Source organism: Grammomys surdaster, unplaced genomic scaffold (genome assembly GCF_004785775.1).
Source record: "Grammomys surdaster isolate TR1022 unplaced genomic scaffold, NIH_TR_1.0 65, whole genome shotgun sequence".
Taxonomy (NCBI): Eukaryota; Metazoa; Chordata; class Mammalia; order Rodentia; family Muridae; genus Grammomys; species Grammomys surdaster.
This window is the reverse complement of record NW_021604567.1, coordinates 3,865,228-3,891,968: the sequence shown is the minus strand read 5'-3', so window position 1 is coordinate 3,891,968 and position 26,741 is coordinate 3,865,228. Positions and strand designations below refer to the sequence as shown.

Sequence of the window (26,741 nt, the reverse complement as noted above, 5' to 3'; positions counted from 1 at the left end):
TTAGTCACAGGAACAAGAAAATAACCAATGTAGAAATGAGTATTGAGAAGTGGGGTAGCTGCTGTAAGAAACCTGATCATGAGATTCATAAACCTTGTGTACTGGTTGAAAGAATGCAGAGAGATTCGGAACTTTAGACTAGTGTAGCTATTAGAATGTTGTAAGCTGTGCTTAATGACCTTTTCTGGTAGAGTTCAGAAGACCAGAGTGCCAAGGTACATGGGTAGTGGAAAATAGGCTAACTGGGCTAGGGGCTATTTGTATTATGACACTGGCAACATTCTGCTTGTATACAGAAAACTTGAGAAAAGCTGGTTTTAAAAGAAATTCCTAATTGCATAGCTCTCACCCTGTCATCACAGTTTTGTAACAGATACCATTTCAGTAAACTACAGCTGGTCAAAATGAAGAGAACAACTAATTGTGGGGGTGCCCGCCCTGCTCCAGTGGATACATCTATAATACAACTCCTGCACCTAAGACTCAGGGAACACTGTGGAAGTGGGGATGTGGGTCCTGTTGGTCTGTGTTGTAGTTCCCGTGTGTCTGTCATGGCTCAGGGAGGCAGAAGCGGGGGCATTTGACTGAGTTCACTCCATGCTGCACTGGGCGGATGCTGGGCTGAGAAGCCGCGGGGCTCTGCCCAGGTGTGGAGAGGTCTCAGCCTGAAGTCCTTCGTGGGCAGAGCTCCTGAGTGGGGGTCGAAACCGATGGTCTCTGTCCTTGAGCTCCCAGATGCAGTTGGGAGCTTCAGAAGAACTGAGATGGAGGGCATATGGGCTGGACCATCCCGCAGCCAAGAGGGACGAGGGAGAGAGAAGCTCTGGTGTCGCCCTGCGGGGTGGAGACTCTTAGTTATGGCACTCACTTAGCTGGCTCCGCTAGCTTGTTTGAGTTGGCAAGCCTCCGCTGCCAGAACATGCCAGAACGTAGAGAAGTCTTCTAGCGGGAGATTAAGCAGCAGCTTGGTAGTCAAAGGCCTTCTTCATGATTCCCCACGGTGGGGGGTGGGGGAACATGAGGAAGTCCATGGTTTTAAAAGGTTTATTGTCATGGTGGAAAGTAGATGTGGTTGTGCCACACACCCCCCCCAAGGCGGGCCTTGTAAGGAGGAGGGTCTGGGAAGGAATGCTTAATTGTCAACTCCCTCTGGCCTTTAGGTATCTCTTTAATATGGAGATCTCTCCAGGCTCTTAGACCTGTAGTCACGCCCTTTACCTGTGCTAGGTGACATAAACCTCTCTTTGGGAGGGGCTGTAGGTGCGTTGTCCTATGTGATTGAAAGGCTCGGATCAATGGAGGTCTTCCGCAGTGTGTCAGGAGCCTGGAGCTGGGAGTGTGGCGAAATGTATGCAGTCCCTTGCAGGGTGTCTCCGGCCATCTCTAGCCAGTGTTCCACCAGAAACCAAGCTATCCACGGGATGAACCCGGAAAACTGCTTTGAGATTGTGTCTCCTGGAAATGACAATGAAACCTCAACCATGGTACCTCAATGATACGAATGTCTAAACAAGGCCTGAACTAGGAACAACACTAATAGACATGCTAAAGTGGAAGGGGGAAATTTCATGGGGTCCACCCCTAGACAGAGAACAATAGGCAACTAAGGAATGCTGAGAGCAGGAGGGTTAGTCTTGGTGGGGGGAGGATCTCTAAATTGGTTATTCAGTATCAGATGGTCAGAGCTGAAGTCAAATACATACAAGTAACATTAGGTGGACTCATCAGGTTGTATTTATATCTTAATACGCTTATATGTGTATATAACAGTAAAGAAAAACGTCATGATTTGAAGGGGCTCACAGAAATTGGAGGGAGGAAAGGGATGGGGGAAATGATGTAATTATATTTTAATTCAAAAAATAAGGTGGAGAGTGATCATAGATGACACCTGTGTAACTTTAATTTTTTCCATCCTGTTTTTAATGATTCCTAAACACTTTAACCTCTCTTGCCCACTACCCACCAGAGGTAGTGGAAAAGAAAGGATGGACCTGTTTAGAAAGGTTCTTTGGAGCAACTCCTGTCTATGTTGTCTGGAAATCAGCACTTCAGTTCATAGGTTAGCAGACAGCAGCAGCTAACAGTTCATGGATACACCAGCAGTCCAGTTTGGTAGAGCTAGGTTAGCAACAGCAGTGACATGACCTAGCAGAGACAGCCAGGCCAGCCTCAGCTCAAGTCAGCAGTAGAGACCAGCAGGAACACTAGGAGGAGTTCTCATCTGTGCTTCTCTCAGAGAAGTGAAGATCGGCAAAGACTTGAGACCCACAAGGGAGACCCATAAGCGTTGTACAGCTAGCTGTATAGCAAGCCAAGCTCTGTCTCTGTCACTCCGTGGAGTCCTATTTATACCCTCCAAACATCACATGTTCTCCACGTGCCCAAGTTTAAGGAGTCCCAACAAAAGTAGCTTAACTATGCCATACATGTGTGTTGTTAGCAAAGAATCCTTCATCACATGTTTGCTTTAGCAAAACATCCTCTCTCCTGTGTCAGCTTCAGTGAAACATTCCTTTAAGAGTCTTCCTCCTTGTCCTCTTCAGGAAAACACTCCTTCACATGTTTGGCCCAGCAAAACACCATCCAACACAACTGACTCTCCAAAGAACCCTTAAGTTTCTACTTCATACCTGATATTGACTCCTGGCTTCCACATGCCCACACTTGTATGCAAATTTGAACGACACAAAAAGAAATGCTGGGTATGATGATTGGAGTAGGGTAAAGAAGGAATCCATTAAACACTTGGTGGAAAAGTAAATTATTAGCCTTGACGTTATGGAAGTCAGTATGGAACATCCTCAGAAATCTAAAATACTACTACCATACGGTCTTCCTGTACAACTTCTTGGTATATATTCAAAATCAACAGTGATACTTGGAATGCTCCTTTTATATTGGAAATAATTACTGTAGCTAAATTAGAGCATCAGCAGATGAGTAGATAAATTTGATATTTATACAAATACTAAGTTATTAGCAATAAAATGAACAAAAATGAACAAAATTAAAGCATTTGCTAGAAGATGGGTAGGACTGAAGAACATATGTTAAGTGAAGTAAACTGGACCTGGGAAGAAATTATTACTACCTTTCTGTGTTATGCGGAATCTACATTTAAAAACCAAACATAAAGGTAGGAGGGCCATATCTAGGAAGAAGGAGGAGACTAGAAAGTGTGTGAGAGAGGGAAGTGGAGTAAATACACTCAAATTATACATTAGGCAAATGTGAAAGTCATAGTGAAGTCTACAATTAATATAACTAAAAAAGTTTTTTTTTGGTGATTATGTAGACTATGTTTTACAAATTGCAGGTGCTTTATAATTCTTAATGAATAGTCTTTATTGTAAGTTAATTATACAAATATTTTTGCTTTATTTAATTGAATGAAGAGCTATAATAAGCTATAGTAATTAAATTTTAATGAAATTTGTGTTTTTGAAAGAGTAATTCTAAGTATAGAATGTAGAATTATGACTTGATGCAAATTAGATATTTTTCATGAATATAAAATAAAAATTGATCAGAACAGATGTGGTTTTGTATCTAGGTTCTAAAAGCTATTGAATTAATATATTTCTCTTAATTCCTAGTCCAGGTAACCTTCAGCTTCTCTCTTTGAAGATTATTAAAAATGGAAGCTTGGGTTAAATTCTTCCAAATTAGCTATCTTCCACTTAAATTCTAAAAGAGTCAGGATAGTTGAACAGACAAGTATCTTGAAAAAATATTACAGTGGAACAATGTTTTCTATACTGTCATACCATTTTGAAAATCTTACATTTTAAGTTAAAATAAAAATAGTATACGCATTTTAGAGGATTGCTTGCAGCTTTATTTTAGGCTCAGTTGATTCCAGTTTAAATTATTAAGACATTAAAGAATTTTATTAAATTTACCTATTTCTTTTAAATCTCTGACTTGATGTATACAGGTTTGTCCTTACCTATCTAGAAGAGATTACTCCTCTTAATAGCTACCCCATGCTTTCTTTTTACATTTTTCAAAATGTTTATTTTTTGTATATATGTGTATGGACACGTTTGGTATTGTGTGAGTGTGGCAATTAGAGTACTGAGTTACCTTTACATGCAGAACCTGTGGACCTTTCTAGCTCCACTATTATTAAAAAATAAAAACATTATTAGTTGTATTAAAGTATATTCAGATAGTGATGAAGTTTTATTTTTTGGCTTTTAAGTACTTTTGTGAATGACTATATTGATCTGAATAATTTGTCAAAAGTCACTGAAGCTGTTAATCTCATGGGATGTTTTATGTTCATTTTGTTCCATTTCACTGGAATCTTTCTTTGGTATCAGCTATTTTCCCACCTTGGGCTCTTTCTGTTGGGCTCTCCTGGCTTGGGCTGTCTTTTCCCCAAATAGTCATTAATTGTGCTTTCACTCAGTTCTGAGCCTTGCAAGAAGTCATCCACCATGTGCGTAATAGGAATCAATCTGTGACTCTCCGAAAGAATGGCCAATGCTCTTAACCACTGACCCATTTCTCTAGCCCAAAGTAAGTTTTGAAAGGAAGTTTTCATAAAGTTTCTCGTGTACCAATGCCTCCTGCCCCCCACATTTAGATTACAACTAACTTAAAGGCTTTTTAAAAATGGAAGTAGTTTTATGAGCAACATTGATTTATTGTAATTGAGTAGCAAGTTATCCAGGAACTTAACAACAAAGTAGGCATTTATGATCTCAGTCTTATAGGTCAGGTATTTAGGATTAGATTAGTTGGCTATTTCTGTCTTCTCATTGGATTGTAGTCAGTTCCTTTGTTGGAGATAAAATGTAAGTTCTCTTGGGACTTCAGAATTTGCTTGGAGGCTCATTACATGTACTGTTTGCAAGTTTGAAAGGATCAGCAGTTTCTTACTGCTACTGCCTTGTAACCCCATTTAATTGCCCTGGGATATTCTCCATGATACTGCTTGAGTGCCCCTTGACATTGCATATGATTTCTCTAGAAAGATGACTGAGAACAAGCTAGGGATGCCACAGTGCCCTTTTCACTCCAGCGTTTTATTTGTTTGTTTGTTTGTTTCCTTTCACTATTTTTTTGTGTGGGTACTAGATATCTGAAATTAGGTCTTCAGGCTTGTACAACAGGCACTTTGTATTTTTGGTTTGTTTGGAGACAGAGTTATTTTTAGGTAGTTTTGTCTGTCCTGGAAATAAATAAATAAATAAATAAATAAATAAATAAATAAATAAGAATGTTAAAAGGATCCTGGAAGCAAGGGCATGGGTGTGAGGATCTGAGGAATTTAGATGCTTTGTGAAATAATGGTCTTTGAAAATAAGCTGAGAAGGGTAGAGTGCAGGATGTGAGCTAAGGAAACTGCCTTCGGTTGCAGCTAAGGTTATCTAGAGGTAAAGCTACAAAGGGCTTTTACAGAAAATAATCTGGGAGATGGATAGGAATTTGTGATTGTTAATGCTAGACATTTAGGGAAATGAGGAGTTGATTATCTGGTTTCTGAGCATTTCATTGCAAAGGGGTATCCTTCTGAGTTTCTGCCTTGTCTCTGGGGTATCTGAAAGCCAGTGATATGCAGCTCCAGAGGTGAAACAAATGCAGTCTAGGACAGGGGTCGCAGTCCATGTTTCTCCAGTAACAAACAGCATGGGGGAAGGAGTTTGTGATGGAAGCTGTGTGGTTCTCAAACTTTTGTATCCAGGGGACCATGAGAAGTTGGGAAGAGAGTTGGGGGGTAGGAGCAGTCCAGTTTAGCTCTGAGTGAGAGGAGTACAGAGGGGCCTTCTAGGAGAGGCTTTCTATGGGAGACTTAAAACGAAGGACTCCTCTCTCATCTGTCTTTGATAAAGGCAACAGTACTTGCTTGTCTGAACTGTTTTATTCATGTTGGATAAAGGTGCATTCATCTTACTCAGAGTGAACCAGAGATTAAATATCTTTTGCAGGACGGAATGCCCAGGAAGGGAAGCTCATTGGGTGAACACTTGGGGTCTATCTAGATGCTTCACTAGCATGGAGAACTCTATAGATTCTATGCTATATGACTGGTTGTCGTGGTCCTCTTACTGGGGTGTCTCGGTCATGTGCTCCAGGACAGGAACCTGGTTGGGAGCTAGTTCGAATTCCTGTGGTTCTCAATTGCTGGGGATCTGAACTTGCTACTACTTTACCAGTTCTTCTGTCTGGTGGCATGATTCACTGCCCCACAAATAGGGAGTTACACATTGACCAGAAGGTGAGCTTTAGAGTAGAATGTTTTAGTCTTAAATATTGGCTCTTAGCTGTTTTTGTTTTGTTTTTGCTCAGTTTCTTCAGTGAGAAGAGCTTTCCAAATAATAGTATGTAGGTCAAGCCTCTTATGGAGCAGCATGGGTTCAGTAAAGTTAGTTATTGCTATTATTTTGTTGTGAAATTTGTAAAGTGATCCTTAATTAAATAACATGTTTTATTTAGTTTACGAATTCTTTGCTTTTTTGAATTGGATGAACATGATGCAGATCTCCCTTTCTGACCTAGTCTCTCCTTTACTTGGGTTCTGCCATCATTTCCTCACACAAGTTACCATAATTATTAGGCTATACTTATGTATATGTATGGTTTATTTGTAGCAATCCATATATATCATCTCTTCCTTATAAATGGTAGTACATTGATATTTTTCTATACTTTGCTTTTTCTAAGTATATTCTTATTTGAGTACCATGTTTTCTGTCATTCTCGTATGTGCAGTTAATATAATTAATTTTTCCAGTTCTCTTTAAATGGACATTCTTCCCTAACTCCCTGCCTTGGTTACAGAACAGAGTTGATCTTAGTTATAGAAACTTAGTGCTAGGAGTTTTCAACATGTGGGTGGCAACCGCTCTAGGGGTTGAAGGACCCTTTCACAGGGGTCACATATCAGATATTCTGCAGATCAGACTTTTACATCAAGATTCATAACAGTAGCAAAATTACAGTTATGAAGCAGCAATGAAAATAGTTGTATGGTTGGAAGTCACCATAACATGAGGGGCACAGCATTAGGAAGGTTGAGAGCCACTGTTGTAGCTGTTGCGATTTTAGTCCTAGTTTTCTTGATTCTTCTCATCTGAAGGTTGTGCTTTTATACAGTGATAGTACTCTTTCCTGACAAGACTTGTGTTGTCTCTCATTTTTCTCTAATGCCAGTGATTTTCTGTAGTAGGTTCATGGTTTTAGTTTCATATTTAATGTGATGTTTTGAATCTAGTTTTTAAAAGATAGTTGAATACCACTGGCATGTAAGTTCTTTTCTTTGTTGATTTGAACACTATCTTTATAAATTTAAATATAATATATTTAATACTTATAATACATTTTAGCCAGTTTTTAGACATTCTTTTCTGTGGTTTTACATTTGGGAATTTTTTTATATATGTATGTATATACACATGTATATATATATATATATTTAATGTATGGAGTGTTTTGTCTGCATTTGTGTATGTGTGTATCACATGCATGCTTGGTGACCTTGGAGATCAAAAGAAGGTATCAGATCCTTTTGAGCTGGAATTCTAGACAGTTACAAGTCTTCAGGTGAATAATGGGAACTGATCTAGGAACTGCAAGAACAAGTGCTTTTAACCACTATTCCATTTCTGAAACCAGCCCCAGTGATATGATTTTAAGAAGAGATAGAACTTTTAAAATATGGTAACATAAGGAAAATATATTCATCAGGGCCTTTCATGAACCTAGTGTTTTTACATATATAAATTATATATCATATTTTGCAAATTTTAACTCAGTTATAGATCATGAAGTCATTTATGGCTAAGTTTTACTCAGCATTATTTTTTTTTCCTTTAGCTGTGATGCTGATCCATCAGCCCTAGCAAAATATGTTTTGGCTCTGGTAAAGAAAGACAAAAGTGAAAAAGAATTAAAGGCGTTATGTATTGATCAGCTTGATGTATTTCTTCAGAAAGGTAATACCTTTGGTTTAAAATATTGAGTAAGTTATATACAGACTGTTAAAAAAATTAAACCTCTAGTTGTAAAAAAGCTTTTAGCTGTAACAAAGTTGAACCCACGCTCCTGATTTTATATATCTGGCTTGCTCCCTCAGTGTTTTGTGCTTATTTTGTAATATACATTAATGTACTAAGAAAGTGATCCGCTGTTTAAGACAGCGCTGAAGAAACTTCTTAGAATGTTGTTATAGGACGTGTTTTCAACCTTTGTATGTTGTACTTTTCCCACATAATGGCTAGTATTTGTGTCTATATATTGCATATGCTGTGTGTCAGAGTAGTTTTGGATGGAAGCAGGTGGCTGACAGCCTTTTGTCATTCTACTCTTGAAACTTGAATGATGAATGATTGTCATGAAGCTTGTACCAGTATACACGGCTTGGCAAGCTATTGGTCAGGGTGTTGAGAAGCTTAATGCATAGAATTGGGGAATTAAGATCTTATTAAATATCTTTTGATCTGTGAATCTTTGGTTTTATTTTTAGAGACACAAATATTTGTTGAAAAACTTTTTGATGCTGTGAATACAAAGAGTTATCTACCTCCTCCAGAGCAGCCATCGTCAGGAAGCCTAAAGGTAGACTTTCTTCAGCACCAAGAAAAAGATATAAAAAAAGAAGAGGTGAGAATTTGTTATACTGTGTTGGTTCCTTAAGTTCACAGAAGAAATAATCAGTTGAGTTTTTTTTCTGAAATTTTCTATTAGGTGTCCTAAATACCTGTTTGTAAGTAGATTTTTCCTTTGATGAGTATAAAGTGTCCTTTCTTCTCTTTTTTTGATAACTTTTAGTTGAAAGTCGATTTTACTCACTATTAGAATGACTACTCCAGCTTGTTTCTTGGGACCATTTGCTTGGAAAATTGTTTTCTAGCCTTTTACTCTGAAGTAGTGTCTGTCTTTGTCACTGAGGTGAGTTTCCTGTATGCAGCAAAATGCTGGGTCCTATTTATGTATCCTGTCTGTTAGTCTATGTCTTTTTATTGGGGAATTGAGTCCATTGATGTTAAGAGATATTAAGGAACAGTGATTGTTCCTGTTATTTTTTTGTTGATAATGGTGGAATTATGTTTGTGTGGCTATTTTCTTTTGGGTTTGCTGAAAGAAGATTACTTTCTGCTTTTTCTAGGGTGTAGTTTCCTTCCTTGTGTTGGAGTTTTCCATCTATTATCCCTTGTTGGGCTGAGTTTGTGGAAAGATACTGTGTAAATTTGGTTTTGTCATGGAATAGCTTGGTTTCTCCGTCTATATTAATTGAGAGTTTTGTAGCCTAGGCTGGCATTTGTGTTTTCTTAGAGTCTTCTGGCTTTTAGAATTTCTAGCGAGAAGTCTGGTGTAATTCTGATAGGTCTGTCTTTGTATGTTACTTGAGATTTTTCCCATAATGCTTTTAATATTCTTTCTTTGTTTTGTGCATTTGGTATTTTGACTGTTATGTGATGGGAGGGAGGAATTTCTTTTCTGGTCCAATCAATTTTTGGAGTTCTGTAGGCCTCTTGTATGTTTATGGGTTTCTCTTTCTTTAGGTTAGGGAAGTTTTCTTCTATAATTTTGTCGAAGATATTTACTGGCCCTTTAAGTTGGGAATCTTCACTCTCATCTGTACCTATTATCCTTAGTTTTTTTTCTGCTCATTGTGTCCTGGATTTCCTGGACGTTTTTTGGGTTAGGAGCTTTTTGCATTTTGCATTTTCTTTGACAGTTGTGATAATGTTTTCTATGGTATCTTCTGCATCTGAAATTCTCCCTTCTATCTCATGTATTCCGTTTGTGATGCTTCCATCTATGACTTCTGATCTCTTTCCTAGGTTTTCTATCTCCAGGGTTGTCTCCCTTTGTGATTTCTTTATTGTTTCTATTTCCATTTTTAGATCCTGGATGGTTTTGTTTAATTCCTTCACCTGTTTGGTTGTGTTCTCTTGTAGTTCTTTAAGGGATTTTTATGTTTCCTCTTTAAGGGCTTCTACTTGTTTACCTCTGTCCTCCTGTATATTTTTGAGTGAGTTATTTATGTCCTTAAAGTCCTCTATCATCATCATGAGATGTGATGTTAAATCAGAATCTTGCTTTTCTGGAGTGCTGAGTTATGCAGGGCTTATTGTGGGAGAACTGGGTTCTGATGATGCCAAGTAGTAGTAGCCTTGGTTTCTGTTGCTTATGTTCTTGCCCTTGCCCTTGCCTCTTGCCATCCTGTGTTAGCTGGTCTTGCTGTTTCTGACTGTGGCTTGTCCCTCCTGCCTGTGTGTCAGCACTCCTGGGAGACCAGCTCTCTCCCAGTGGAATTTGGACATGGAGAGCTGTGGCACAGGGTCAGCTCTGGGCACAGATGGAAACCAGAAAAATCCTGTCCCAGGCTGCTCCTCGGTTCCTGTGTCCTGATGGCTCCAGTCATTAATTCATATGGCATATTTTGTACCTGTGGCTTTTTTTTTTTTTAAGTAGATGCTAGGAAGGAAGGCTGATATAAACTTGGATATGTGTACTTATAGCTTGTCTGCATCAGAATTTCTTTATGTTCTTACTTAAAATACACAATCTTCAAAGCCCTGACATATTTATAGAATTTGTTAACAATATCTTGAATTTGTTTCATTTCTAAATTATTTCTAATGACATATTATTGTTCTATGGAGTCAGTATTGTGGAAAATATAATTTGGATAGTATAACAATGACTAAAGGCATATTCTTGTAGTTGCTTTCTAGTAGCTGTAAAACATGAATAGAGTCCTCTAGGAAATAGTATATAACTAATATCATGCTCTAAATAGACAGAGAACTGTTTGATTTTGTATATTATTTTCTCGTGTATTCTCTCTTTTTTTAATCACTTGATTAGTACTAATATGTTTCCTGTTCTATGATATGAGACCAAATCCAGAAAACAGAAAGTGTGAATGTATGTTAGACTTTTGAAACAAGGAGTAAAATTGGTTTTTATATGTAAAAACAAAGACATTTACTTAAAGTATCTTCTTGTCAGTATTATCTAAAGTAGGGATTTATGACTTTATTATTCATTTTAAGTTTACCCGTTACAGCTAACGGATTGTATTTGGCAGAAAAATTAATTTTGTTTGAATATAATTTTCTGTCTATTATAAATTAAGCTTAATGTTAATTGAAATAGTAACATAACAGAGAATTGCTGTTGGTAAAGTTGTCCTATTTTTTTTTAATATTAGCTCACAAAGGAGGAAGAGCGAGAGAAGAAGTTTTCTAGAAGGTTGAATCACAGTCCTCCCCAGTCAAGCTCCAGATACAGAGACAATAGGTGATGTGTTGAGACATTCTTAAAGATTTTAGTTTTTATTATTTAGACTGACTATATTTTCCAAAGGAACAAGTAGTATTTGCATTTGCTTTGTCCTTTTGGATTTTGGGGTTGGGGTGTGGGGAGACAGGACCTTGCCAGTTAGTAGCATATAACTTCTGGCAAATCCTGCCTGTGCCTCCTGAGCGCTAGGCTCACATTGTGGTGGCACACTCCATCGTCACACCCAGCTCTGCTGCTCACACTGCTCTAGGGAAGTAGAGCTAGGTCCTTTGTACCAAGAACATCTAGTTGTGATGTGTATGCTGGGAGTGATTCTTAGAACAGTGCTTCTTATAGTAATTGCTATTGTTACTGCTTTTCCTAACTTCAATACAGTGCCTCTTAGTGAGAAATTTTATTTTGTGCTTTTTCTTTTTATAACTCATCAAGATTCATTTATTACATTATAGAGGATGTCATTTATTTATAAGCACAAAGGATTGGAGATATAAAGTGTTAACACTTCAAATAATGACTCTAGAAGGAATGTTTGGGGAGGAGGGAAGAGAAGAATGTCCATATTCAAGTCAGAAAAGGGTAATATAATTCCAGTAAGTTAAGAGTATAGTAAATATATGTACATTTATAAGTAAACATGGTATATGAAAATAAGTAATGAGTATATGATAGTAATAATAAAAATAGGGCTGGATATGGTGGCAACCATTTTTAATCCTAGCACTCAGGAGGCAGAGGCAGTGGATCTCTGGGTTAAAGGCCAGCCTTGGGCTGCAGGCCAATCTGGGCTATTCAGTAAGACTCTGTCTCAAATAATAACAATATAATAATAAACGAGTTAACAACCTGGAAAATGTTAGGCCTTTGTTTTTTGAGTTTTTGTTGTTGTGGGGGTGGGGGCTTGAAGTTTCCTTTTAGTGTGAGTGAATTATTTTTCCCACTATGCTTCCAAAGTGTTCAGAATATGATACAGGTGATACTTGCAAATGTGATTAAACTATTTGTATAAACTATTTGTAATAAGATGTGTGTAGGTGTCTGTATGTGTAGATACATAGTTGTATAGATATTATACCATGACACTTAAGAATTAAGAGATAAGTTTGATTTTTCTTTTTAAAAGCTTTTAGAATATAAGTAAACTCAGGTTTTGAGTTTTGGTGTTGCCTTTGTTCTTACTATGATAGTAAGATAACTTACATATTTGGGGGGGCTTTTATATTTACTTCGGCATTATTCACATAAATGTTAAATGTTATGATATATTTTTTAGAAGCCGTGATGAGAGGAAAAAAGATGATCGTTCTCGAAAAAGAGATTATGATCGAAACCCTCCTCGAAGAGATTCATACAGAGACCGATATAACAGAAGGCGTGGGAGAAGTCGCAGCTACAGCAGGAGTAGAAGTCGAAGCTGGAGTAAAGAGAGACTTCGGGACAGGGACAGAGATAGAAGCAGGACGAGGAGCAGGACGCGAAGCCGGGGTTGGTAATCCACGTGTTTGTGATTTGGTTGCAGTTCTTTACTGGGAAAACCTTCTGTACTGCTTAATGTATTGTCTTTTATGTTTCTTATTTTTGAGAATGCCTTTTTTTCTTTCTTTTGGAGACAAGTCCTCAGTGTGTAGCCTGGCTGTTCTAGAACTAGCTGTATACACCAGGGTATTCTCAAACATCCAGAGATTTGCACACTTTCGCCTTCTGAGTAGACATGCTCCATTTGTTTCTGTGGATACTTTCTTTTAAAGATTTTATTTATTTATTTATTTATTTATTTATTTATTTTCAAGACATGGTCTCACTATGTAGCTCTGGTTGTCCTTGAATTCACTACATAGATCAAGTTATATGTGCATGAATGTAGGTCACCATCCACTGTAGCACAGCCAACATGACATAGGCCATACTATTGAAGTAAACTAACACTCCCTGCTCCTGCAGCCATCAGCAGCAGGGGCCTCCTCCTGAGTCCTCTTTCTCTCTCTGCTGAGTGTTGCTGACTGGCGTGATTTGCAGGCAGCCGCGTTGGCTGTGAGTTTTATGACTGCGGTGGACTTACCTATCTAGAAGACAGTTTTCCTCAGGCTTCCCTTAGTTTTGGCTCTTAGTAATCTCTTTGAACTTTGATTCCTCCAATCTTTCTGCCTCCTCTTCCAGTGTTCTTGAATCTTTTGTAGCACAGCTGTGATATAACTGTCCCGGGAAGGACGGAGTGAATTTACAGTCACTTATGTTCTGTACTTTGATCAGTGAGCTATTTATTAAGTGACATTTAAAAGGAGAATGTTTGTTCAAAGTTTAGTCTGTTTTCTGTGTTTAGCAAAAACTATTGCTTTCTTTATACCTGGTATTTTTTCCTTTTAAGAAATAGTTTTACAAGTTGTTTATATTTTATTGCAGAAAGGGACCTGGTGAAACCTAAATACGACCTAGATAGAACAGATCCACTAGAGAATAATTATACACCAGTCTCTTCAGTGTCCAATATTTCATCTGGTCACTATCCCGTACCTACTTTGAGCAGCACCATTACCGTAATTGCTCCTACTCATCATGGTAACAACACTACCGAAAGTTGGTCTGAATTTCATGAAGACCAGGTAGATCACAACTCTTATGTAAGGCCACCGATGCCAAAGAAACGGTGTAGAGATTATGATGGTAAGTCACTTAACTCTTGTGTGATGTATTTTCTTGTAATCTTGCCTAATTTATTTTGTGTGTATATGTTTTGTACATATATATTTTGTACAAGTTTCTGTCTAAAGTATTTGTTTAGATTGTCTGATTATCCGTGAGGAGTTTATCTGTGATATTGGAAAGGAGAGATTACTTAGTGAATTCCATATCATCATCTTCCACTGCTGTTAACAATTTAGGTTGTGTTTATAATATTATTGGATCAAATAAGAGTCAATAACATCTGAGTTACTTTTCAAAGAATCTGTTCACTTAAGTATTTTCAATTAAATCATTCTTTAGAAATCAGTGATTATTGAAATATATTTAGGACCCATGTAAGATTTTTTTTCAATGAGAACTAAAGACGTTTAAGGATTTACTATAAAAGATTATATTTATAAATACTGAAATCATAGTTGCAGTATGGTTTTAGTATTAAATGAGATAGTTAAGTAATTGGTGTATTATATAATTTGGCATATTTCCCAAAAGTTACATGTTCGTTATTTTACTTACTTATGAGTATGCATATTTCAACTTTCTTTTTATTGTGTAAAGAATATTAGTTGATAATAGCTTATATTAAGAATGAAGAGAGCTCTTGTAAAAATGTAAATTATAATTTTGCCCAATATTAAAAATAATCTTATTTTTGATATCATTTGTTAGCTCAGAGGTAGTTTATATTTCCAGAGCTTTTTGCATTTATTTCTAATGATACTTTACTTACAGAAAAGGGGTTTTGTATGAGAGGAGACATGTGTCCTTTTGATCATGGAAGTGACCCTGTAGTTGTAGAAGATGTGAATTTGCCAGGCATGCTGCCTTTCCCAGCACAGCCGCCTGTTGTTGAAGGACCGCCTCCTCCTGGACTGCCTCCACCTCCTCCGATTCTTACTCCCCCACCTGGGAATCTCAGACCCCCTGTGCCACCTCCAGGTCCATTACCACCCAGTCTGCCACCTGTCACAGGTCAGAAGATAGATTTGTTTCCCACCATTCATTATTTGTTCACTATAGTTTTTTTGTAAAATTAATAATTTCATGCTCGTGGTTTTAAGCAATTTGTAAAGTAGGCCTATACATGCCTGGTAGGAACCAAGTGTTCCTGTTTGCAATATCATGCATGACTCAGCCTTTAGTAAACTAGTTACTGTGATTTATAACAGCCTGTGAATTGTATACATTATGATAATAATCTCTTTGCATTTAGTCCTTCCTAGTTTACATCAAATTTGTTTCATAATAGATTTAAAAGAATATTTACCATAAAAAAGTTAACTTACTTGTAAGAGCTTGCTCTTTGTAGAAAACATTTTAGCTTGATAAAAGAATATCAGGTTTGAATATATAATAATTTATTTTGTTTGTTTGCTTTCAGATGATATTTCTTATTCTTTGGTTTTGACAGGACCACCTCCTCCACTTCCTCCTTTGCAGCCATCTGGCATGGATGCACCACCTAACTCTGCAACCAGCTCTGTTCCTACTGTGGTAACAACTGGCATTCATCACCAGCCTCCTCCTGCTCCACCCTCTCTTTTTACTGCAGGTGCAGTTTTGTCCCCCTCTAAATTTCATAATGCACTTATAGAGCAGAGCTTTAAAAATACCTAGTGAGTTTATAATAAGGGACAAAATTTTTCACTACAATTACACAGTGAAAGGTGGACTTGATGAATAGATACTAAATCATTCAGAAGACTTCTATTGGTTTCATTTTTTTGTTTTTATAGAATTGCTATATATTTACAACACATTAGTTGTATGTTGTATATTAATAATAAATTATATTGTTTACTTTTTCTATTATCAGTATTTAAAAGTTACCAAGTGGTTTTTTATAATTGTTGTTTAATTACAGTTTTTATGTTACCAGATACATATGATACAGATGGCTACAATCCTGAAGCCCCAAGCATAACAAACACTTCCAGACCTATGTATAGACACAGAGTCCATGCACAAAGGCCTAACTTGATAGGACTAACATCAGGGGACATGGATTTACCACCTAGAGGTATTATGATTAATCTTTTCTTATTTTCATGAAAGCAGGATGGGGAATAGTTCAGTAGTGGAATGTTTGCTTATCTTGCACAAAGCTCTGAATTGATGTTTATCAAAATAAACCAAAAAAACAGAAAAAGGAGGAAAGCATAAGGACAGGATGATGATCTTACCCGCTTGAAGTTCTCTGATACTGTGTATTTCTTAGATAACTTGTTTCTTATGCTTTGTTTTATTTGTGATGAGTCATGACCCCTTTGGCAAACTCCTGTCTCCAAAAAATATTGACATTACAATTCATAACAGTAAAAAAAAAACTCCTACAGTTATGTGGTAGCAGCAAAATAATTTTAAATGGTTAAGGATCACCACAGCATAGGGAAGTGCATTAAAGGGACACAGCATTAGGAAGATTGAGAACCACTGATGAGAGAAATGATGCTATTTCTAAAGCCTGTCCTTTCTTGGTTGATGAGCGTATTTAAAACTTAAGCTCTGTGGGTAACTTTTTGTATTCCTGAGATCTTAAAATTTGACGCATAGATTTTTTAAGTAAAATGAAATAGGGGCTCGTAATTGACTCATCTTTTAAAGTCTAGGAAAGACAGCCTTTTTAGCTAAATTGTTAAAAACTAACATTTAGAGTGAATTTAGAGTGAGCCATGGCAGTAGAAATTCATTACTAGCATCAAACTATGGCTAGAGTTCCCATTAGTTTGAAACAGTGTAGCAGTCACAGGTACAAATTTTGATGAAAGAAGATGGAAGATTGTTAGGTAAAATTTGTCTTTTATTCTTAATCATACCATTTGAAACTACTTTGCATCCCAATTTTTCCCCCTGCTATCTTTAGAGAGCCTAGAAACATCAAGACTCTTCAGTTGCGTATAAATGTCCAACTTAAATAACAGTGCCGATTGTGGATTAGTAAGTTTAGGATTACCTATAATTTGAGGGGTTTTTTTATTGTTATATATTGGAATCTGTCAGATTCTGAATATCTTCCTTATATATTTGAAAAGCATGTTGTGGCAGGGTGTAAGGAACATTCCAATTCAAATTTATACCCTCTTTGAAGTATCACAGAATCTCTTCATATGTATTCTTTCCAGTACACTTTTAAATTCTCCCTAAGGTAATCTAATAATTATCATCAGTAGTAGGAAAAGAAGCTTTCTGTTTTAGTTTCTTCTATATGTGAGGCATATCCATTGCCTATAATGGAAAAGTAGCACTTTAAGATTATAGTTGTTTGTAATGTTTATTCATTCTCTGAATTTCTCTACCATACTGGTTAGTTTACAAAAACCTTTCTTTGGGTCACTTTAGCAATTAGAAAAAAATGCATATTTTTAATTATGTATTTCTCTGTGTGTGTGTGTGTGTGTTGAGAGAGCGAGAGAGCGAGAGAGAGAGAGAGAGAGAGAGAGAGAGAGCGAGAGAGAGAGAGAGAGGACTTACATGTGGAAGGTGCCCAAGCAGGCAGCCAGAGGCTAATAGTTTCTCTGGTGCTAGGGTTAATTGGAGGTTCTGAGCTGCCTGATGTAGGTACTGGAGACTGAACTCTGGTTAATCTGTAATAAGAGTAGTACCCCCTTGTAATTGTCCACCCCAGTTTTTTAAAAAAAGCCTTATTAGTATTCCCTGCTTTTACTGGTAACTCCTACTTCACTAATGCTTTGCTTTTTTGGATTGGCATAAATGTATTCTGCTACTGTGTAATATTTCTTTTTTTAATTAATTAATTTTTTTTTTCAAATCGTAATTCATTCACGCAGGGGTTATAAACACAGAAAGGCAGGTCATAGGGAATGACACCAGAGCGTGAGTGTTCAGGGGGAGTACAGATATCTTTCAGAACAGGGTATTGGCTGGGTGAAGGTTCAGGGGACAGGTCGCCATGACTCTGCCTATGATTCACTTGTTCTTATCTAAGTTGGTATTGTCTGCCAAGGCTACCTATTTACAAGGTCTGTGACTACTCAGGCTGGTAAATTTCCACAAAAGCTGCCTGTTTATAATAGCTTATAGCCTTCTGTTTCAATGTTTTTCCACAGAGACCCAAGACTTGGTGTTAGTATACATGTATGACAGGCCTATTGCTGATTTTAGGCCTATGGCTGATTTTAGGCCTTCAGTGTATAAGCAGGGCTGCCCCTGACATCTCCCCCCTTCTCTAAGTATAGAAGGGCTGTGGCAATTCTAATCTTGTGAAGGCAAGGATAGAGGCCTGACCTCCAGTATTTGAAGGGGACCTTGTAATGAATGGCTCCAGTTCCCCTGTCGTTGTCCAGTGAGGCATGAGGGCCATACCCACCCGATGTCTTTTTCCTGGAGAGGAGATACTTTTGACATCAACCCCTATGCAGTCAGGCTTGTCCCTCAGGGAACCCAGAGAGATATTTTTATCTTGTATTTATATTCCCTTGCAGTGCTTAGCCTCGAAGCCTAAGCAAGAATTCAGATTGCCAGTCAGAGGGGGTTCTGGGTGGCCCCTCTCTGCTTGGTCTAGGGGCGGAAGTCCCCTCTTTTAGGTTGGGTGGAGATGGGTTTTGGGAACACCCTGGATAGAGTAACAACCTCATCTTGAGTCTCGTGGTCCTCCACAGCTAACTTATGATAATGTATCTGAATAGGTTTTGCTACCAAATTAGTTATCTGTTGTTTCACAAAGTTAGTCAGCCTATTTAAGGCCTAGGGACCAAAATAAATAAGCAAAAATAACCCAATTAATGGTGCCAAGATGGGAGGAAGTAGGTTTGACAACCATGTAGAGGTTGAAAGCCAATTCTTGTACCAGCTCTCATCTTTCTCTTCCTCTTCCTCTTCCTCTTCCTCTTCCTCTTTCTCTTTCTCTGTCTGTCTGTCTTTTCTCAGGGCCTTCTCTGACCTTTTTCATGCCTCTTTAACCATCCGTCTTGTCTATGTAAAGGCAACATTCTTCTTTAAAGGCCATACACATTCAAGAGCTGTACACAGACTTTTCTGTTGTAAAAGAGTAGATCAAGTCCAATAAGGTCCTTTGAAATTTTTGGAGGTCTATTCAGACAGCAATACGAGGGATTTCTTCAGATTAGTGATGTCAGTCTCTAGCTGTTTGATATTCTTGTCAATGGCCCGTGGAAGGTCTGAGTAGTATAACATCGGAGGCCAGCATCTGGATTAGAACTTCTAACAGCAGACATCATGGGCGATTCATTTTTACTTGGAAAGGAAAAAGAAGGGAGTTCTTAGGGAGATTTCTCTTCCCTGGATGTCAATTGTTATTCATCTTATTTATGGTTGGGCCTGGCTTTGTGGGGTTATCTATTTATTTCATCAGTCTTTTTGGTAGCCATTTAGCTATGCCTTCTGTGGTATCAAACAGGCATATCAATCCTGAGCCCCATAAGAGAACTGGGTCCGGGCCATTCCCTTTAAGGGTAAGAGGGTCCTTCCACATAGCTGTGGCATAGTTTTTATTGGTTTCGGTGATGCCAGAGGCAATCAGCAGCAGATTTGTCATGAGCTTTCAGATTTAGAGAGATACTCTTCCTCTTCTTCTCCTTACTCCTCCTACCTTAGCTCCTCCTACATATCACCCTTCCTGTTAAGATAAAACTAGAAAAATAAGTTTAATCTTTTAGTTTAGTTGTTATATGTGTAAGTCATCTGATTAGAAATATTTAAAGTCTGAGCGCCATGAAGACAGCTGACTAGAAATTACTCATTCTCCTCTTACTTGAAATCATAAATATGGAGATGAAGAATGGTAGACTGATCCACACTGAGTCCTGCATGGTTGACTAACACAGGCACAAATAGCCTTTCTTGTTCATTCTCAGTTAAACACCCCCACCCCCATGGATTCCCCAGACTCCACAAGAAGCCCTGTAAACGATGAATGAGAGTAGATAAAGGAAGGACATAAGGATTATGGAGTGAGGTGAGGGAGCCAACTGACTGGAGGAGTCACACGGGTGACTGAAAGCCATGAAGCCAAGGGCCACAAAAGAAAAGGGATTCTTGAAAATCCAGAGCTGGTAATGTAAGAGGAGAAGGAAGAAACAGCAGCAAATATCTCTTGGAGGCCAACTAAAAACTGAGAAGTAGGATGAAACAGGTGACTAAGATGTTAAAAGCACATAAGGCTCTTGCAGAAGATAGGCTTGATCCCAATCTTATGGTAGCTCACATTTGACACCTCCTTCTGCAGGCACCAGGCATATATGTGATACACATATATGCAGGCAAAGTATACATACACATAAATAAAAAAAGACCCCTGAATATTCATAGGTTTAAGTATCAAATAGTTTCCTTAATTACTTATTTTTCTCCCATGAACAAGTTAACTGTAATGGAGGCAGCTGCCAGTTTTCAGATGATGAATGGATGAGTGGGAATGGTAAATCGGGGCTAGCTGTGGGATATGGAGAGAAAATGGAGTAGTGAAAGGAGAAACTTTGTGAGGTTTCCTTTGTAGATGTGATGTGAGCTGTAATATTAAGAGTTGCTGGGATGGATGTTCCAGTGTTACAGGAGACCTAGAAAATGGAAGGAAACAGGGAGACTCTGGACATAGATCGGAGGCTCTGTCTTTATGTTTAAAATAGGTGGCTAGAGAAATCTGGAAGTAGAAGCACAATTAAGACAGCAGGTTACATAAAAAGCTTGTCCTAGGAGTGCTTTAGCAGAACGAATGTAAAATATCAAGTAGTAGATGTTTATAATTCTCTGACACTACATTTCAGTCTTGAATATTTCTTTTAAAATGTGTTTCAGTTATGTTACTATGTTGCTGTTTAAGCAGTACTTTTACAATTTGATAATTTGCAGTGGTAGTTTGTCTCAAGGGGACTTATTTATATACTTTTGTTTGTGGTGAGAGTGATGGCAGATTGGAGGATTGGTGTACATTTTACCTTTAAAAAAATAGCTTATAATATCACATATTAATTTGGCATGAGAAATTTATTGAGTCTTAGAGTTAAGTGTGAAATAAAGAAAACACATCTGAAAAAGACTACTTGGACTACTGTATTTGAATATAGTCCTTTGCCTATAAGATACTTATTTTGATAGAAAACTTAGATATTTTCATAGGAATTTAAAGAAGTTGCTGAAATAAACACAAAATACTAATGTATACTTTCTTTTGTCTTGACACAGAAAAGCCTCCTAATAAAAGCAGTATGAGGATAGTAGTGGATTCAGAATCAAGGAAAAGAACTATTGGGTCTGGGGAACCTGGAGTTTCTACAAAGAAGACATGGTTTGATAAGTAAGTTGACAGGGACTATTGAAGAATTTTGTCGTACATTGATTATTTCTATATTATTAGATTAGAGACTGTGTAATCTCTTAAAGTTATACTGATCTGTAGATTGTTCTCAGTTACAATCTTGGTTGTTTTCTAGAAATTTATGAGTTTGCTTTGGCACTACACAGCTGTTTTCTTAGAAAAGTGGTGTGATGGAAGACACACTTTTTATCCACTTCCACCTCTACAAGAAACAACCCTTTATACATGTTAGAAGTGTTACTGAATAGGAGCTGCACACAGGATAGTTATAAGCCCTGTATCATTAGGAGAAAAGGATGTCGAAGATCTGGATGGAGGTTTTTGTTTATAGGCCCTTCCTGCTAGGAACTGCCGAGGGCTTTTCCCAGGTAGAAAGGCTAAAGAGGCACTGAGTTGGTCAGGAAGAACTTTGGAGAAAGGAAGAAAATCAGAATATTAGAGGGTATGACAGTACATTTATATATTTACATGTGTGATGGGAAGTTAGAGCTACTCTGAGTAGTTTAGAAAGAGTAGTTTCTATACCTGGTATTGTGATTTAAAGTAAGAGGAAAAGAGTGAATTCATTGGATTACAGGTAGTTTTTTCATGTACCAAAAGCATTATGTGTACTTCCAATAATTTTACTTCTCTGGCTGGATGGTGGTGGCTCACACCTTTAATCCCAGCACTGGGAAGGCAGAGGCAGGTAGATCACCAAGTTCAAGGCCAGCCTGATCTTCATAGTGCGTTCTAGGACAGCTAGAGCTACACGGAGAAATCCTGTCTTGATAAAACAGAAACAAAGAAGCAAAAAAAAAAAAAAAACAGTAAAGAATCCCAAAACTGATAGTAGGTTTAGGTGTCATCTTTATATTAATAAGTAAAATTAACAAAAGTCTTAAAATGAAATACCTTTCAGTAAGCTGATTACCAGAATAGTACAAGATTTGTATGTATATTTTGGCTAAATGCAGACAGTAGTATCTTTTTTTTTTGTTAAAAATAACAGAAAATGAAAAGTGTAGAAATAAAAAGGGGATGTAAGTGAGCCTTTCTAGGTGAGTGACTTCTATAGAAGATGCTACCACTACTAATTTGGAAACTGTTGTTTGAAAGAAAACTTTAAATTTCTTCATTGACTAGTACTTCCAGTACTAGTACTACTTCCACTAGACCTCATTTCTTAAAAAAGTCACACTACTTACCAACATTTCTGGCACAGATAACTTGCTTTGACTTGTTTTGTGTTTAAATTAAGGACATCCATTTTACATGTAAAATGTTATTCCTTTGTAGTAGTTGGGATCAGTTTTATAAATATATTGATCAACTTGGTTTTTGCTTACAGACCAAATTTTAATAGGACAAACAGTCCAGGTTTCCAGAAGAAGGTTCAATTTGGAAATGAAAATACTAAGCTTGAACTTAGAAAAGTTCCTCCAGAATTAAATAATATCAGCAAACTCAATGAACATTTTAGTCGATTTGGAACATTGGTTAACTTACAGGTAAGAGCTTTGGAATAATAGTCTCAGTATTTATTTAAAGAACTTGAGAAAATGTTCATAGAAAAATAGGAAATTTGTTCACATTCTAAGATTAGGAATTTGGACATCGTGTCTTACTGTAATGAAATACCTGATGAGGGCTAACTTACACAAGAAAAGGAATATTAACAATGAAAGGCTGTTTGGCTTCTGATTAAAGAGTACTGGTGGATCATAGATGAAATTAGTGGTCAGACTGACTTCTAAACAGTTTTCTCTTATGAGAGCTGTGGCATCCTTATGAACTTATGTCTTATTTCAGGTTATTGTTGTGATGAAATACCATAACCATAACTATTTCATGAGGAAATGGTTTCATAATCAAAGGAAGTCAGGATAGGAACTCGAGCAGGGCAGGAATCTGGAAGCAGGAGCTGAGCCAGAGGCCGTGAAGGGGTGCTGCTTATGGGCTTGCTCCTCATGGCTTCCTCAACCTGATTTCTTATAGAACTCAGTACCATCAACCCAGGCATGGGACCACTGACAATGAGCTGGACCCATTCCTGGCAACCACTACTTAAGAAAATGCCCTATAGACTTGCACACAGCCTGATCTTTTGGAGATATTTCCTTAATTGAGGTTCCTTTGTCTGAGATGACTTCAGTTTGTGTCAAGTTGACATAAAACCACCTAGCACAACTTTAAGGGCAGTTCCTCTAAATGATCTCATAACCTACTGCTAGACCTCATTTCTTAAGAAAGTCACACTACTTACCAACACTGCTGGCACAGATAACTTGCTTTGACTTGTGTTTCTTTGTTCTGTAAAAGTAAAAAAATGCCAAGAAACTGCTTCTACATTGAAACCTAAGTGTTTTCAGGCTATGGTTACTCAGATCTGGCCCCAGAATAAACTTTTCCCTTATTTCATGAAACAAGCAAACAAACAGGCAAAAACCAAAGGGCTTGCTCAAAGGCTCTTTGAAAATACTGTGAGAATGACAAGATGGGTATGTTATACAGATAACAGAAGTGTAAGGAGCTTGATGATAAGATCTTACCTGAAGGACTGAAATTTTGAGATCTTAAGAAATTGACTGTAAAGTTGCGCATTCCTTTAACAGTAAACTCTTCTCAATAAATCTTAGGTTGCCTATAATGGTGATCCTGAAGGTGCCCTTATCCAATTTGCAACTTATGAAGAAGCAAAGAAAGCAATCTCAAGTACAGAAGCAGTATTAAATAATCGCTTTATTAAGGTTTATTGGCACAGAGAAGGAACTACTCAGCAGTTACAAACTACTTCACCAAAGGTAAGAGAGAACTGTATGTGAAGTTTAATGTTTCTTGTGGTCCTTTATCAGTATTACAACAGGCTTTTGAATCATGGTTTTAGTACTGTTAGTCACAGAAGCTGGAGAAAGTTACTTCTCTGAACTATTCTCTTATTAGCTTGTGAGGGTAATCTTAGTTTAGGGAATTATAAAATGGTGTCTGTGAAGTAGCTAGAGCAGTAGTTACTGAGAAGGAATCATTAAGTGGTGGCTACATATTGTGTAAGTTTATCACTACATAGTCCTCTTAGACATGATTTTTTCCTTCCCTTCTTTCTACTTTTCTCCCTAGAGAAAATACTAGCTGTTTTTGAGAGGTATTATAGAGTAGTCTGATTTTTGATTATTAAACAATGATGAATTTAATTTTTTATACTTTATAATTCAATTCTTCCAAAGAAAATTTAATACACTGAAAAACTGAAACACTTGAGTTTGATTATAAATTGTATTTTAAACTGTCTTTATATTGATACAGGAGTATAAAATCATCCTGATTATGCTTCATGTCCATTTTCTAATTAATTAGTTTGTTTTAACTTTTCCTTTTGTTTTGAGGTAATACAGCCGTTAGTCCAGCAACCCATTTTACCTGTTGTGAAGCAGTCAGTCAAAGAGCGGCTGGGTCCTGTACCTTCAGGTACTATTGAACCGGCAGAAGCCCAGAGTGCTACTTCAGACCTTCCCCAGGTAAACAGCAGCTTTTACCAGCAGCTCTGTCAAATAGATTCTCCATCAATTAATTTTCCTTGGTAACTAGAATTATAGTTAATGTTGTATGTTCTACATAGAAATATGGTGTATTTTTGACTACATATAAGTTAGCTTTATTATAACACTTTTTAATCTTAAATTCATTTTCCTAGCTAATGCTCGTGAGAAAGACCTCTTTTTACTTTGTGGAGATGTATTTAAACAAATTTGCCTGAAAGTGAAGTTCAGTACACTAAATTTTATTTTTTTCTGTTATCTTTTTACTTAGAGTTCTATCTCCTGATAATTATGCAGTAGAGTGAACAGAGAACTTTTGAGAAGGGAAGACTTAAGCCATCAGGTTACACGTGCTTGGTTGATGCTATATTGATTTAAGTACTTACTTGCCCTGCTTAGTACTTTGCATCACTTCCTATGGGCTGGGATTCTCGTCTCCATATGTTGTTTCTTTCCACTTCCATACTTGATTGGCAGTTTCTTGTTTCTATACTCTCAGTCTCAAAAATTTAGCTTTTCTTTTTCTCTAGACATTTCAAGGTATGCTGTGCAAAATTGGGTTAGGGTGTAGTAACCTACTTAGAGAATGGATGCATGTTTGCTTTCCAGGTCAGTAATTTCTAATGCGTAGAATAATATAATGAGATTCTCTATGAAGGTTCAGAATGCAAAATGATGTACTGTTATTTTTAAATTATCATATCTAAATAATCACTAATTATGATGTATATACTTACAAACATATTTTAGGAATGAGTGATACTTATTTTTCAGCTTGTGAAGCAGGCTTATATTTTAAATATTCAAGGCTATTTTAAAATGTGCAGTTTTTACTTGTTAATATAAAATTCCAGCAAGGGACCTTAGGAACCTACTTGAGGACGGAGTTTACATTATAATTTTTTAATTAATATTAAAGGCTTTTTGTATTTCCACACGTATTTCCTCCTTATCTTCTCTTTTCTTTTTCCCCTTCCTCTTCTTTCTCCTTGTTTCTCCCGTTTTTTGTTTTATTTTTGTTTTTTTTTAAGGCCCAGGTTTCTGTGGCTAGTATTGCTATGCTCAGCCTCAGTATCTATTAGTAGAATCAGGATGTTCAAAATCCCAACAGACTTAATATATGTTTGGGGAAACACTGAATATGTCCGTTTTAATTTTTTTAGAATGTAACTAAGTTATCTGTGAAGGACAGGTTGGGTTTTGTATCAAAGCCATCTGTTTCAGCAACTGAAAAGGTAAGAATAGCATGATGTGTTTGTCTTGGCTTTATAAATGTTTTCCAGGTGGCATTTTCATTTTTTTTTTTCCCTCATAGCTCCAAACTCCTGCTTCTTAATAGTATTGGTAGCTTCTTACTCCTACCTGTTTGCTGAAAAAGAAAAAGCTTAGCTTAGCTTCCCTTTTTTACATCAACATTTTAATACTTGCTTCTCTTATTTCCGTGTGCTCCATTCTTTTTTATTATTATTATTATTATTAAATTTATTTTCTTTATAGACATTGTGCATTTTAGATTGAAAACTCTGGTGGTCTAATAGAAAGGATCATGTGCTAGGAATGTTCCATGGATATAATCCCCAGCTCTTTGCTACTAACTGCATGATGATTGGGCAGTGCGCTTAACCTTTCTGAATCCTTTTACTTACTGGTAGACTGGTAGATCGTAATAGTTATTTTGCTTTATTTACTTTTAAAAGTAGTCTGTAAATGGGAAGAATGATATAAATTATTTTACTATTGACAGTTTAAACTTATTGCTGAGAGTTTTCCTTATAAAGCTTTACAACAACTTCCTTCTTTTTTTAAATAAGAAGGAAAATAAAGATTGTTGAGCCTGTTTGTGGGTCTTTCTTCTGAATCGATGTATGCTGTTTTCATGTTTGGGACTACCCTGGTAACATTGTTTTTCATTTGAGTTATATGAAACTATAGAGTATTAGCAAAACATAAAGGACTTGGGTTTCTCCGGTTTCTAGTCCCTGTTATTT

The 26,741-nt window shown here is 37.0% G+C and overlaps 1 protein-coding gene across 10 annotated transcripts in view; it reads left to right on the top strand.

Moving 5' to 3' along the window:
- Rbm26 (RNA binding motif protein 26) overlaps nt 1-26,741 on the top strand; it is a 64,265-nt gene that overhangs the window by 12,328 nt on the left and 25,196 nt on the right. The window contains exons 2-14 of one of the 10 annotated variants that reach the window (XM_028771012.1): nt 7,828-7,946; nt 8,477-8,613; nt 11,174-11,262; nt 12,536-12,747; nt 13,663-13,923; nt 14,677-14,916; nt 15,356-15,496; nt 15,824-15,964; nt 21,106-21,217; nt 22,569-22,728; nt 23,857-24,021; nt 24,601-24,732; nt 25,917-25,988. In XM_028771012.1, coding sequence (XP_028626845.1) covers nt 7,828-7,946; nt 8,477-8,613; nt 11,174-11,262; nt 12,536-12,747; nt 13,663-13,923; nt 14,677-14,916; nt 15,356-15,496; nt 15,824-15,964; nt 21,106-21,217; nt 22,569-22,728; nt 23,857-24,021; nt 24,601-24,732; nt 25,917-25,988 — 1,981 coding nt within the window. Of the gene's footprint in view, nt 1-7,827; nt 7,947-8,476; nt 8,614-11,173; nt 11,263-12,535; nt 12,748-13,662; nt 13,924-14,676; nt 14,917-15,325; nt 15,497-15,808; nt 15,965-21,105; nt 21,218-22,568; nt 22,729-23,856; nt 24,022-24,600; nt 24,733-25,916; nt 25,989-26,741 lie in introns of all 10 variants that reach the window. The other 9 variants (XM_028771005.1, XM_028770974.1, XM_028770998.1 and 6 more) reach the window with 9 other exon arrangements.